General features: G+C 42.0%; 1 protein-coding gene across 1 annotated transcript in view; it reads right to left on the minus strand.

The window, feature by feature from the left end:
• Positions 1–1,635: 1,635 nt before the first annotated feature.
• MED12L (mediator complex subunit 12L) overlaps positions 1,636–15,125 on the minus strand; it is a 326,097-nt gene continuing 312,607 nt past the window's right edge. Inside the window, exons 43-44 of the mRNA XM_060149610.1 lie at positions 6,128–6,209; positions 1,636–3,396 (exon numbers count right to left, since the gene is read on the minus strand). Of these exons, the coding sequence (XP_060005593.1) occupies positions 3,344–3,396; positions 6,128–6,209 (135 nt within the window). The 3' untranslated portion in view covers positions 1,636–3,343. The remainder of the gene's footprint in view (positions 3,397–6,127; positions 6,210–15,125) is intronic.

Here is a 15,125-nt window from a genome sequence, read left to right on the forward strand (position 1 = left end):
CCTGCACATCATAAAACGTGAAAAGGGGGTTGATTACATCTATCCCAAATAAAACCATTAAAAAGTTTTTAAAATACACAAACTTCTTTATAACTTCAAAATCTAGCTCAGGCACCCCTGGTTTGGAACTGTTTGTTTGTTTATAAGGAAAAATTTTCTTAGGAGGAATCATTGCTCTATGAGCGTCTATTCTATAAGGTGATAATCCTTTGTGACAGGGAAATGTTTGGGAAAATCTAGACCGAATACATATAATGGAGTTTCACTGTAGTTAAAATTTGATCAACCCTATACAAAATGTTGCTTTTTGTAATTCACTGAATTTATTTATATTACATGCTTAATTCAACCTGAATTAATTTAAGGGACAATATGATTCAGCTTTTCTAACTCTAGAGGCTAGGATTTTCCAGTGTCATTTCTCCAGCATCTATTCAAATACTTGCTTATTATTTAAGAAGACTTATAGGAGACTTAATAAATGAAAAAGAAGAAAATGCCATAGGTCTTGCTCAGATAGCTCAGCACACAAAACCGAGAACTACATTTTTCCCTGTCAATCAGTTGAGATGGGGGTGGGGGGGGGACTCACTTCATTTTGTTTTCATCACACCAACTTTCAGCTTGCCCCACCTAAAGAGGTGACCTGATTCCTACGTTCTTTGATGTTGGTATCCTGTGGCCATAAGCGGTCAAGGGCTACTCGTTCTAACAGTGATCTCATTCTACTTCCGGACCAAGAGGAATTAAAAAAAAGAGGACAAATGTAACCCTACTAGGAAGAAGCCTACTATGTAAACAGGCATATCTAAGGGCTTCTTATGTCCAACTCCATTGTATTTCAAAGTCTTTAAGGGGAACTGGGGTCTCCATCTTATCCTAAGATAATTTCCTCTTTGTCTCACCAAGCAAATTACCAGGTTCTGCCGAAGGACAGGGCTTTCCTTTGTGATCATTTCAAGACAAATCAATGCATATTCTAAAAAAGAAAAAGAAAACTCTCAGGAGAGAGGATTAAATGGGAGGAAATATCATAAGAATAGATTGAAAATTCCAGTTTCTCTCTGTATAGGACACAGGGGAAAACCAGTTCTAGGTTTTTCCTCAACTCTCTGTAGAATCGTCGAATTATAGGGCCTTACCATATCTTAGCTTTCCCACCGGAAAAAAAAAGGAGACGACAGCAACAAAAAGCTATGTCCCACAGCTTTCAAGTGCAAAATGATTAATAAATTAATTTCACTAACTTCTGCAAAATATAAAGTGCATACAAATGCTATGCAATTATAACACTCATTCTTGAAACAGTCTTACTTCTGTTTGCAATACTGAGCTACAAATATATATGGTTCAAACTGAAAAGTGGCATTTTAAACACCAGTAATTCTTGAGAAGAAGTAAAACAACAATTAGGACAGAACATGACTGGTACTCACTAGGCACGACATTCACATTTCAGTTGTTTTGCCAAGGCAGTCATTATATGACAGATTACTTTGAAGAAAAAATAACTTCATGAGCTCTAAGTATGACTCTCAAGAGGGAAAAAAACCAAAAACCAAAAGAAAAACCCTGATATACAAAACCAGCTGAAATGTCAAGATTCATCTTCTGAAAGCAGATAGAACATGTTAATTTAGTGAAAAGAATGGTCTTTAATGTTTTGGCAAAGTCTTTTCCAGCCCAGAGTAAACATGAAATGAGCGGGCTGGAGCGAAATCGTTTCACAGTGTACAAAGCAGTTCACATGGATGCTGCCACAGCAAAGTAAGCGGACACGTATTTGAGGTCATTTGCATGAGTCAAATTTTGCAATGAGTAACTCACCTGGGAAGATATAAATTATTTATATAATGATTTGCAAAGGAAATGATCTACTAAAGTTGTACCAGCTACATTTAAAAAAAGTAGTTCTACATGGTTTGCTCATTATAGACAAATCTATTCACAGTATGCTCGACTACGTTACATGTAAATTCACATGGCAAAAGAAAGTGAATTAACACAGAACATGGGAAAATATCCCCCACATGTGTTAAAATGCCCTGCAATTTTCACATTCAAAATTTTATGCATCTAAATCTAAAAAAATATTATATGGAATACTCTTAAGTTACACAAACTGATAATAATTTACTGTATTTTTCACTCTAATAGGAGCAAATTACCACATACTTGAACAAAGTTAAAATAGTTACTATTTCTTTATAATAAATTTGATGTATAATTTACTTTACTTGTGCTTTTTGCACCAATTTATAAATACAGTATATGCAATACACAACCAAGACAGACACCAACATTAATAGTTAAATTCAAAATAGCAAATACTTACCATACAAAATAAACAGCAAATACATCTCTTAGGAAAACCAGAGCCCCCCTGGACTTGGGGGCCAGATTCTCTGGAAACCATGTCAAGTTTGAGCACTGTGGAATCTCAGGCCAGCTGCGAGATTTTTTTCTCAAGTTGGCATAAGGTTCAGGAGAACCAAAACTGGACAGAGTCATTTTTGCCAAATCTGGCAAATAATTGGAACAATTCCACTGTGGTTCGTTCCGGCCTTTAGAATTTACATGTTGTACCTTCACAAAGACTCTGGTCAATGATCTCGCCACTGAAAACAAATTTAGTAGTACAGCTACTTCTAACAGGCTTCCACGTACCTTAGGGTGGCTCTCACAGAAGCCTTGGTTTAAGTTCTTGGTCTAAGAAGTTTAAGTACTAAGCAACAATCTGTTTCAGCACCTTTTGACCACAACAAAAGCAAAGAAAAATCCTACATAAATAAGAACAAAGTTCATAAAGTGCTTAAGAAATTACAAACATTTCAAATTAGAGCGATGCAAATAAATGTCCATTTTGCCACCAAAGGTGAATGCAGAATAAATGGGTCGCTTTCCTGTCAAGATCTGACATGCCTTTCAAATCAGTAGTTTGGTCCGGCACAGTGTGCAAAAAAAAAAAACCCCCAAAAAACCAAACTTCATCATTAATGAATACATAAATATTTAAAATCCACCATAATCCATTCTTTCTATAACTACGAGATTCAATAAAAGCACCAATTTCAAAAGGTCTGCTACCAAACTCTTCCTGGCGTAGGCCCCCATGATCCACATTTTTAAACCTACTTTCAAATTGAATGAAACAAAACCAAACCACACCTTTTCCTTTACATTTTGTTTAAACGCCTTTGTATGAAATGTAGCGTAAAACATAGGAAAACGCCAAAGAAATGAAAGAACAAAGGGACATTTCTAAAGGTGACTAATGCATTAAATGTGATTTTCTGTTTTTCAGTGCAAACAAAAAACTTCATGTCTTTGTCCTCTTCCAGACTCAGAAGTGTGAAGGATGCCCGTAGGGCGTCACTCCTTGCTGTGGCTGGTTACCTAATGAGAAAAAGAAAATCCAATAAAATTGCAGACGCAAAATTATGCCACAGATCGGTGGCACGCTCTTGTCACTGTTCCTCTATTCCTGAGGCTGGTAGTGAAAGCAGACTGACTGGTCAGGAAGTATAACACTAGCCCAGACACCTGTGCGGCCAAGGTCTTAATACCACTGCTCGATTCATTCTGCAGAGGGGCCACCTCTACATCAGAGTCCCACAACGGCCAGCAAGAGGCCTTGGGATGAAGGTCATTGGCCCGTCAAAAGTCTGTATCCCTGAGCTAACAAACATCTCAATACTAACATAAAAAAGGACTGTAAGTATCATAAAACATGAAAAGATCTGGAAACTTCATAAAAGCACATCAGAGATTCTACTTTAACACTGACGTTATAATAGGTGAGAGAGAAGTAGCTTGAAAGGGGCAATTTTCTGCAAATGGCCATGGATAGATACATCAGAGAGAACCGTGCAAGAGTGTATGCCTGGGAGAGAGAGGCTGTGCGTGTGACGCGAGTGTGTGCCTGTGCACGTGTCTATGTGCACACCTGGACAAATAAAGAACAGTGAGTAGGTTCAAAACAATGACACAGGCTTAGAAATAGCTACTGCCTGCACAACTCTGGTGGGACTATTCAAATCCAAAGGCCCCATTCACACGGATTATGGCAGAAATGCAGCCGGCTGGAGCTGTGCAGTGGGCAGCTCAGCTTAGTTGCCCTTATTCAACAAAGGAGGCCGGCATCACTGCTCATGTCAGGCATCAGACTATATGTTGTGGTTAAGAGGTGGGCTCTGGAAGGAGACAGTCTGAGTTTTAGTCCCAGCTGCTAGCCGAGTAACCTTGGGCAAACGGGAAAATGTCCCTGTTCTTAGTTGTTTCCTCATCTGTAACACGGGAAGAGCAATAATACCTCGGCCCATGAGGTGGTTTAGGAAATCAAGTGAATACATGTAAAGTCATGGGTCCAAGAAAGTGCTCCAGAAATGATGGCAAAAAATTCACTGGTCCAAGAAAGTGCTCCAGAAATGCTGGCCAAAAATTCACTGGTCCAAGAAAGTGCTCCAGAAATGATGGCAACCCCCGCCCCCCGCAAAAAAAAAAACAACAACAAAACCTGCATTCTGTGAGCCCTTGGAAATAGGAACCAAGAGTATGCTCCCCAGATAGGCGCTACTCCATAAAAATCGTAGGTACATACCTCCAATCACTAGAAAAAAAAATTAAAATATAACATGTTGTCTCTACCTTAAAATTATATTCTCTCTTTAGCCATGCAAAAATATGAACTCTGGGGACTTCCCTGGTGGCACAGTGGTTAAGAATCCGCCTGCCAGTGCAGGGAACACGGGTTTGAGCCCCGGTCCGGGAAGATCCCACATGCCACGGAGCAACTAAGCCCGTGCGCCACAACTACTGAAGCCTGCGCGCCTAGAGCCCGTGCACCACAACGAAGAGTAGCCCCCGCTCGCCGCAGCTAGACAAGCCCCACGTGCAGCAGTGAAGGCCCAGTGCAGCCAAATATAAAAAAATTAAAAATGTGAACTCTGGAGCTGATGAAACACAGTGAAATTTTAACCACACGTGTGTTTAACAGACCACACCGACTGAACAGTTCTTGGAAAAGACTGACATGACTTAACTGAGGGAAATATTTTTAAAGGAAAACAACAACAAGGACAACAACAACAGACCTTGGTTATGCCCTCGGAGAGACACAGGGCATAAGAGAGGTGTTCCCTCTGCCCAGGAAAACACACGGACAGCAGCAGGCAGGAAATTAAGACTAGAGCCAAGCTGCCCCTCCCTCTCAGTCATGAACTGACCCTGTTCCCTACCATCTTCCACCAGAGCCACACCACTGCCTTCAGAACTCGCTGCTCATCGCTCTGTACCTCAGAAGCACAGAATCGAGAAATTGCTAGTCTCCCTGCTTGCTGTATGGATGAAACACTGCGTGACCCAGATAACGGTGACAGAGTCGGCAGCAGAATTTAGGTCTCCTGACTTCCAGGCCAATATTCTCTGCATCACAGGGGCCTCGCTCCCACTTCTAAAAGAGTTTGCCCACCCCGTGACTCCAGCGCAGGGCGACCGGATTCGTGGGAGCAGGCTGCTGGTACCGGGATGAGGTCCGATGAAATGGGCTGTCGGCATGCGCTCTAGAAAGGTAGCACGCCAGCACGGCAGCAAGATTAACTGGGGAGAAACACTGTCCTGCGATGCCGCCTGCCACGTTCCAGGTCTGGATTTCTCTTAGCCGCTATCAGGAAGGGCAGGGTGGTGCCGTGGTAAGAGCAGCCACGGCCCTAGTGACCAGGGGACAGGTCTGGTGCTGGCCTCTCCATATCCGAGTCTTGGGGGCAGGGGGGCACCTATCCTGTCCCATCGTACACTGGAGGGTATCAGCCGCGTTGCTCTCTGGGCCATCTAGCTTTATCAGAAAAGCACCTGCCGTCCCACCGGGCCCCCAGCTGGAAAGAAATATTCCCAGATTCGAAGAGAGGCAACAGGAAAACATCCTCGCTGAACTCAAGGAAAAGACTGGGGCTTTCCCGGAAAAGAAGCATTCAGACCAACACCAACAAAATGAGAACGGCCTGGACTTAAAACGAACACGAGAACAGCACCAAGGAAGACAGTTTTTGAGGAGCTGCCACCTGTGTTTTGCTCACTGGCTTGTTTTTCACGTCCTGGGGGCCATCTGTTCCTGACGGAGGGTACTTACTGGAAAGCTGCTTCTGGAGCTGCCGCACCAGAGCGGCCGTCTGCTGCTGTTGCTGGGTCTGCTGCAAGCCTTGCCTGGGAAACTGTAATCCAGAGAAAGGAGGGAACTCAGCGCTCAGCACAGACGGGAGCAGAAGGTCTGCAGCGCGCTTTGAAGCCCTGCGCAGGACCACGCCCAGTGCGCCGACACTGATCTTCAGCCAACCCTGGTCGACACCTGCGCGTAACCTGAAAGTGCCCCATCCATTCCAGAACCCATCTCCGGGGGGTGACCTAGCCTTTGCTGAGAAAGCCCTGAGGAAGGAGCCCAGCCGCGCCCAGTGGTTCACACATTCTTGTTACCTCAGCCTTCACCAGCTGGCTAGTTAGTATCGCCATGTTACAAACCATTTGCATCAGCAAACTGAAAGCTGTCTAGTGGGAGGATTGGGTCAAGCACCACAGGCCTGGCCCTGGGCGAATGGAGACAAGAGCGTGGTGAGCAGCGCAGGGGCCTGGACTCATCTGGGACTGTGCCCTCCTGCCTGATGGAGGATGAAGGTCGGGCAGGGGCGAGCCCAGGGAGGCAGCAAGGACCACACGTTAAGGCGGTGCTGCCTTCCAGGGTCGTACACGTGCCGGCATAATATGAGGGCCCAAGGGCCCTGGTTCTAGCCATTAGGTTGATACAGGAAATCGAGGTGGTTACTCCAAAGAGCGGAAAAAGAACCTATTTGGCGGAAACAAAATTACCTTTGATTAAAATCATTCATGGTGCTGATTCACCTTTTCCTTGACCTTCAAATTGCAGACTGTCACTCTGTTCTTCCTTTTCGTTTTTCCTTTCTGTCCCTCCCCACCTTCTTTCCCCCTGGCTTATCACTGTCGTAGCAAAGGATGTGTTCTGATGCAAGGATATCTTAATCAGATACACATCGGAATGAATTAACTTACCTCCATAGGCCCATCCCCTACCCACCTGGGTATGGAGTGCCGGCCCCCTGGCCTCCTGGCCTCTAGTGAGAGCAGGGGCACTCCCAAGATTGCAGGACAGGAGCAGAGTGAAGTCGGGAGGGAGCAGAATAAAGTTTTGGGTTTGTTTTTTTTTTGCCAGTTTCCTTCCTACTGGGTCTGTGCTGGTGGAACGCATCTCACCCTGGGATGGCCATGGTGCCTGTCAGCGGCCCTCTCTGTTTCTTTCCTTCTTGCCCCTCTGGGACCTGGGGGTAGTAACTGCTTCCAGCCCCGGCTGTTTCGTCCTCCTTAGTGTCCTTTAACCCTGCCCATACCTCTATAAATAGTCTTTTAAAAACTCAATTACCCAATATGAGTGCAATATCTATTTCCTACTCAGAGCTTGCCAATATGGTTGAAAATAGCCCAGGACCGTAGTTAGGGTTGCCAGATTTAGCAAATGAAAATACAGAGTGTCCTTAAATGTGAATTTCAGATAAACGATAAATAATTTTTTGGTTCTAAGTATGTCCCAAATATTGCGTAGGACAAATACTGCATTTAGTATAAGTATGTCCCATGCAATATTTGGTACATAATTCTACTAAAGAGTTAATCATTGTTCACCTGCACCTCAAACTAATTGTGAGTCCTGTATTTTATTTGGCAATCCTAAATTAGAAGGCATTGCCGGGTTAATTCTTTTAAAACCGAGTATTTGGCATGACCACTGGCTCTCAACTATTTCTCTCCCATTAGACTATGGGTGACTGTGGACAGACTTGGGCTTATTCCCTTATGTAGCCCTAGTATCCAGCTTTCCAGGCACATAGTAGGTGCTCAATAAAAATGAACAGAATCACAAATTCTAAAGTGCCTTCAATTTCCAAATAACAAGGAATGTACACTTCCACCAAAGTTACTATTTTCCCTGATACAAAGCAGGAAAATAGTACTTTTCCTTTTTTTTTTCCTATTGCCCAACTCAAGAGGAAAAAAGAAAACAAAAACTCATCTTTCATTGATGTGGAAATGTTAGTAAAATAAGAAGAGCTTTCTTTCCTATTCAGGGGTTTCCACACTTATTTGGAAATATCACCCTTTTTTTTTTAACATCTTTATTGTAGTATAATTGCTTTACAATGGTGTGTTAGTCTCTGCTTTATAACAAAGTGAATCAGCTATACATATACATATATCCCCATATCTCCTCCCTCTTGCGTCTCCCTCCCACCCCTCTAGGCGGTCACAAAGCACCGAGCTGATCTCTTTGTGCTATGCAGCTACTTCCCACTAGCTATATCTATTTTACATCTGGTAGTGAATATATAAGTCCATGCCACTCTCTCACTTTGTCTGAGCTTATCCTTCCCCCTCCCCACGTCCTCAAGTCCATTCTCTACGTCTGTCTCTTTATTCCTGTCCTGCCCCTAGGTTCTTCATACCCATTTTTTTTCTTTTTTTTAGATTCTATATATATATGTGTGTTAGCATACAGTATTTGTTTTTCTCTTTCTGACTTACTTCACTCTGTATGACAGACTCTGGGTCCATCCACCTCACTACAAATAACTCAATTTCGTTTCTTTTCATGGCTAATATTCCATTGTATATATGTGCCACATCTTCTTTATCCATTCATCTGCTGATGGACACTTAGGTTGCTACCATGTCCTGGCTATTGTAAATAGAGCTGCAATGAACATCGTGGTACATGTCTCTTTGTGAATTATGGTTTTCTCAGGGTATATGCCCAGTAGTGGGACTGCTGGGTCATATGGTAGTTCTATTTTTAGTTTTTTAAGGGACCTCCATACTGTTCTCCACAGTGGCTGAACCAATTCACATTCCCACCAGCAGGGCAAGAGTGTTCCCTTTTCTCCACACCCTCTCCAGCATTTATTGTTTCTAGGTTTTTTGATGATGGCCATTCTGACTGGTGTGAGATGATATCTCATTATCGTTTTGATTTGCATTTCTCTAATGATTAGTGATGTCGAGCATTCTTTCATGGGTTTGTTGGCAGTCTGTATGGCAATATCACCCTACTTATTTAACAAAACCTAATACGGTGCTAGGTACTAGGCAATGTTCTAGACATTATAGGTATACATTAGCCCATTTAATTCTGACATGGTAAGACCCATCCTAAGTCTCTCATCTGAAGTCCTTGGGGCAGATGTGTTTTGGAATTCAGTGCCTATCTGACTTAACTATGAAATATTCATAATACACAGACTAATCAAGGTCTACAAAGTACTCCATAATCAAACATACTAATTTCTGCAGGAAAATACACAAATAGTCCGATCAGGTGAAATAAATGAAAAGAGCTTCAAGTCCATTCAGGTGAGCTTTTCCTACCAAAGGAATTCAGGTCAGGTTTGCCTGTTCCGTGAAATTTCAAAGAAAATTTCCATTTTTAGAGGTGTCTGAATTTCGGAAATAAATATAAGGGATCGTGAACCTTTACTGCTGTTATTCTCACTTTCAGATGAAGAAACCGAGGCTCTGAGGGCTTCTGTCACTTGCCCATGATCCCTGTTTTAAGTACTGGGGCTGGAAGTCAGACAGCTTTCTGGACTCAGAGCTCAATAACCATGATCCAGTGCTACCCTTAGTTAGAACTTTTAGCTTCCAAATATTAATTTATTTGAAAATAATCAGATTTTCTAAATGGTTGGCTGCAAAGGCACCTAATCTTAATTTATCAGCTGATTAAACGTACACAGTACATAAATATTTAACATTTATTTATTCAACAAATACTTAGCTGCCTTCTTTATGTTCATTTAAAGTCTGCTTCAAACAGAGTAATTTATAGAACAGAACACTGTAGTGATCTTGTCAGATTCCTTATTTTGAGGAGTCAAGGTGGTAGCTAGGTGCCCAGGGAAGCTTGTGTGTGTGTGTGATGGGGGGTGGCGAGGGGAGTGATGGGTGGTCTGCTGGATGGCCTTAAGACATAGTATGCCTGGGGGACCCCAAGAGTCTACTGGGGTATCTGCAAGGTCAAAACCATTTTCACAGTAATATTAAGGCAGTATTTACTTTTTTCACTTTCATTCTCTCGGTTGTATACAATGCAGTTTTCCAGCTGCTACACAGTGTGTGACGTTGCAACAAACTGAATGTCTTCTATTAACTCAGACGTCAAAGAAAGCTTCGAAAATGTAAAACAATGTCATTCTTCTAAGTTTTCATTTTGATAAATAGGCCTACTTTTCATAAAAATTTTATTTCTGTTAATATGTAATGAGTGGCTAAGGAATCATAAAGCCACCAGGGGAACTGTTAAGAGTCATCCTCCTAGGGTCCTCCAAGGCTGCTCCGGCACATTTGCCCCTGAATTAGAATTTCTGGGGCAAATGTGCTGGGAACCTGTATTTTTAAATGGTTCCCCCCCACTGGTCTGATGCTTGGCTAGATTCTGGAATCATCCCTGTTGTTGCAGTTGAAACTTTTAATTTACCAAAACAGGTCAATAAATAGGTCAATTGAGGTTTACTAGAGGCCCGAAAAAACACAATCTGTGTATACTGAACCTTCGCCACGTAAGTGTGATAAATGAAGAGGGAACGAGTTTTCTGGACTCTCTCCATACAGGAGATGGTCCCAGTTTCTCTTACCCCTGTACCTTTGCAGATGTTAATCCCTCCTCCTAGAATACTGTTCCTTCCCCTTAATCCTACCCTACCCACTCCTAAAAATCTTACTCCTTCAAAGATCAGCTTAAGCACTCAGTGACTCCCTCAGGCATCTGAAGAGTGAATCACTGCACCCTCAGCACTGTGTAGATGCCTTTCTTATGAACTATGGCATAACAGGACAATTGCCTCTCTCTCTCTAGGGTTCTGTGTTTTGAGCTTCTCGGAGGCAGGAGCTGTCCTGGGCCTCAGCTGCAAGCACAAAACACAGAGCTCAGTAACGTCAGTCACACACCAGCCAAGGTGGCACAGTCGCTCTCCAGCCAACCATTCTCTGCTGAACTGAAAAAGTAATTTAAAAATGTATTTGATGTATTTTGACCAGTCCCTGTTGTGACAACACATTTATTCAAGAACACTTAACTTTTCTACTCAATCATTACTGAGGTAAAAATGCATCACTAACGAATAATTTCTATTTAAATAAATGTCACTGAATCTTTTTTGTCTCCGAATAGCTGACTTACGGGGGCTCATCCGTTTCAGCAGCAGAAGCAGACACTGACTAATCATGACCAGTAGCAGCAGGGCTGATTCATTAGTGATGGACCTTGAGCTGCCTCAGAGCCCCTGTAGACATCTCACCCTCTGAACTGTGTTTTCCTTTGCATATGGATAATGGGTGGGGTTTTCTTCCTTCACTGCCGTGACATCCAACAAACGAGTTATCCAAATCCACGTACTTTTCCGGATTCCAGGGACACCAAAGTGAGTAAACACAGTCCTTGCCTCCTGCCGCAGTGTCCTGACACCTGTGACTGCACCATCAGTAAGCAAAGGAACAAAGTACCAAGGCAACGTTTAGTTTAAACCCGCACTGCCGACTGACAGGATCCACAGACAGATCCGCCTTCCTCTGATGGACAGAACACAAATCTTCATCCGTATCGGCTTTAGCACAATAGACTGTAGCACTGCCCAGGCCCCTCCACTGGGGGCCTGGACAGAAGGACACGTGCTCCGGAGGGCACACTCAGAGGGGACCAGCAGCTGGTGGATTTCAGAGTATTTAGTATGCATTCATTTGCAAGTTAACTAGCAACTTCAACTGAGCCTTTTTTGATCTGCACATGGTATTTAGTGGGGGGAAAAAAAAAATTAAAAGTATCTGGCCTGTTACCACAAATCTCCCAAGAACGTCTTCCCCAACCTCCTTCCATAAATACTACTTCTCTTTTCTCTTCAAAAAAGAAAAAAAAAAATTCCAGATTCATGCAAAGGAAGGCAACCTGGCTTGATAAAGTTCTATGGACCGAATTTCTTCCATTTGCAAAGGAGAATAAGATTTTCTGGCTAATTCTGAATTCCAGAGGCATCCTGAAAAATTTCTCAATTTCTCTGACTGGAACATATGAATTCCTTGAGGAAGATTATATGACAATTCTACCCCACCTTTGACTAAAAGTTAATGCAATTATTTAAGTAACTACTGCTGCTAATTATGCAAATTTTTTTAAGTATATGTTCAATATAATATGATACTGACACAAGGATCAGTCAATTTAAAAAGCCAACTTTCTAAAGCTTTCTGTTAGCATGTTTTCCAGGTCACCCAACTAGGGCACCCTAAGTTTACGATGAAAAGGTATGACAGAGCAGGATGGTGTAAACATTATTTTCTTAAAAGCTGGAAGCAGCTTTAAAGAAAAAATCGTGGCCTGCTAACATAGTTGAGTCAATTTAATCATAACAACTCATGAGCTTTAAAAGTATTTTTCAAGTCAAGAACCATAATTTAGACCAAAGCTAAAGCTAGAGATGTCAAATATAATTCTCCAGCAAGGGCACCCATTCTCTTTGCAGATGCTCTTCCTTCACAGAAGATAAGTGACTTAAGTAAGCAAATGACAACTCCAGATTTAATTTGGAAGCACGAGCTTTTCTTACACTTCCTTTTTCTTCACAGAAAAGTTCTGTTTTCTTGATGACCCTTTCTGAAAAAGCACTAGCTTCTGTTCTGAGTTAGTTTTGTCACTTAGGATCACACTTTTCATAGCAGTGACCAACCTGCCTATAGGGGTGTTGATGACCACGGTCTCACAAGGCCCAGCTGCTGTTGTCAACAAGGAAACAGACTGACAAGGGACTAGTCAAAAACAGTGAATCAACTGCAAATGGCTTTCGAGGCCCCCTGCATTCAACCTCCTCCTCCAAAGCTTCCCAAACTTCTCATATTTCTCTTGACCTCTGTTACGTGTTAAATTATGTCCCCCCCTCAAAAAAAAAAAAAGATATGTTGGTGTCCTAACCGTCAGTACCTCAGAAAGTGACTTTATTTGGAGATAGTCTTTACAGAGATAGTCAACTTAAAGTGAGGTCACTAGGGTGAGACCTGATGACTGGTGTGCTCATAAAAAAAGGGAAATTTGGACACAAACACATATACAGGGAGAATGTCAGGAGAGGATGATAGGAAAGATCCGGTGGTGTGTCTACGAGCTGAGGAGTATTGCCAGAGATTGCCAGTAAACCACCAGAAGCTAGGGGAGAGGTATGGCTCAGGGCTCTCAGAAGAAAGCAGCCCTGCCGACACCCAGATCTTGGACTTCCAGCCTCCACAACTGTGAGACCATACATTTCTGATTGTTTAAGCCACACACTTTGTGGGACCTCGTTACGGCAGCCCTGGCAAACAAATACAACCTCACTAATGCTTCTACTACTTTCCATTTGACAGCTTCCGATGATTCTAAGCCATCTGGTGGCAGGAAGCAAGCCTGGCATGTCATCGCTGTGCTCCATGACCTTGGGCAGAGGGCCAGCCTCCACTGTACATACTGAGTAAGCACTTGTCAACTTGTGGATGTCGCCAGATAGCAAGAGGGCAAGTCATGAGGAAGGTGGTGGCTGTGTTAGCACCATCCCTCCTCCCTTGAGACTTCAAGAAGGGCCGCTGTGAATGAATCAGAGCTGGCATCTCTTCAACAGCCGGCTCACCACTCCAGTCTCCAGCAAAGAAACAAACAGAGAAGGAAGAACACTGGCCAGTAACAAAAGCTGGATCTGCTGGAGATGTTTATAATAAATATATTTATAACATCTATAATAAATCTTAGAACTAATAAGAAAAGGAACAGTACCTAATGATAAAAAGAAATATAATACTTTTGTTAATATTGCTGAGGCTCTGTGGTATTGCTCTTCTGAAGATATACAATTAGAACTTTTTTCTTATACTTCTATTTTCTTTCATTGTGAGAAGACAGAAAAAATAAAGAGCAACAGAATACATATCAAAATATCCCCAGCAGCACTATTTTTGCAACTGGAAACAATCTAAATGTTCAACAGTAGGTGGTGTGGTTAAACAAGTAATAGCAGAGCAAAAGACAATGGACTGACTTCACAGCTGTTCAAAATTACAAACATGTGGACTAAAAGGATATATAAATAAGTATGCTGTAATAAAAGTATGCACAAAAAAGAAGAATTATGATAATACAAAAATCCAAGATCACTGACCATCCCTATAACTTCTAATTCTGAAATTACCTGAAATCTATCACTCTAAGTGATAAATTAGCCCATCTTAAGACTTACGACATACAACATGCCTGCCTTTGTACAAATAGCTGCTGCCTAGATTATAATATATTGCTCTAACACAATCCTACCTTAAGAAACAGGAAACATCTCGAATAAACAACCTAACCTTGCACCTAAAGCAATTAGAGAAAGAAGAACAAAAAACCCCCAAAGTTAGCAGAAGGAAAGAAATCATAAAGATCAGATCAGAAATAAATGAAAAAGAAATGAAGGAAACGATAGCAAAGATCAATCAAACTAAAAGCTGGTTCTTTGAGAAGATAAACAAAATTGATAAACCATTAGCCAGACTCATAAAGACAAAAAGGGAGAAGACTCAAATTAATAGAATTAGAAATGAAAAAGGAGAAGTAACAACTGACACTGCAGAAATACAAAGGATCATGAGAGATTACTACGAGCAACTCTATGCCAATAAAATGGACAACCTGGAAGAAATGGACAAATTCTTAGAAATGCACAACGTGCCAAGACTGAATCAGGAAGAAATAGAAAATATGAACAGACCAATCACAAGCACTGAAATTGAAACTGTGATTAAAAGTTTTCCAACAAACAAAAGCCCAGGACCAGATGGCTTCACAGGCGAATTCTACCAAACATTTAGAGAAGAGCTAACACCTATCCTTCTCAAACTCTTCCAAAATATAGCAGAGGGAGGAACACTCCCAAACTCATTCTACGAGGCCACCATCACCCTGATACCAAAAAAAGACAAGGATGTCACAAAGAAAGAAAACTACAGGCCAATATCACTGATGAACATAGATGCAAAAATCCTCAACAAAATACTAGCAGACAGAATCCAACAGC

The sequence above is a fragment of the Lagenorhynchus albirostris genome, chromosome 5 (assembly GCF_949774975.1).
Source record: "Lagenorhynchus albirostris chromosome 5, mLagAlb1.1, whole genome shotgun sequence".
NCBI lineage: Eukaryota > Metazoa > Chordata > Mammalia > Artiodactyla > Delphinidae > Lagenorhynchus > Lagenorhynchus albirostris.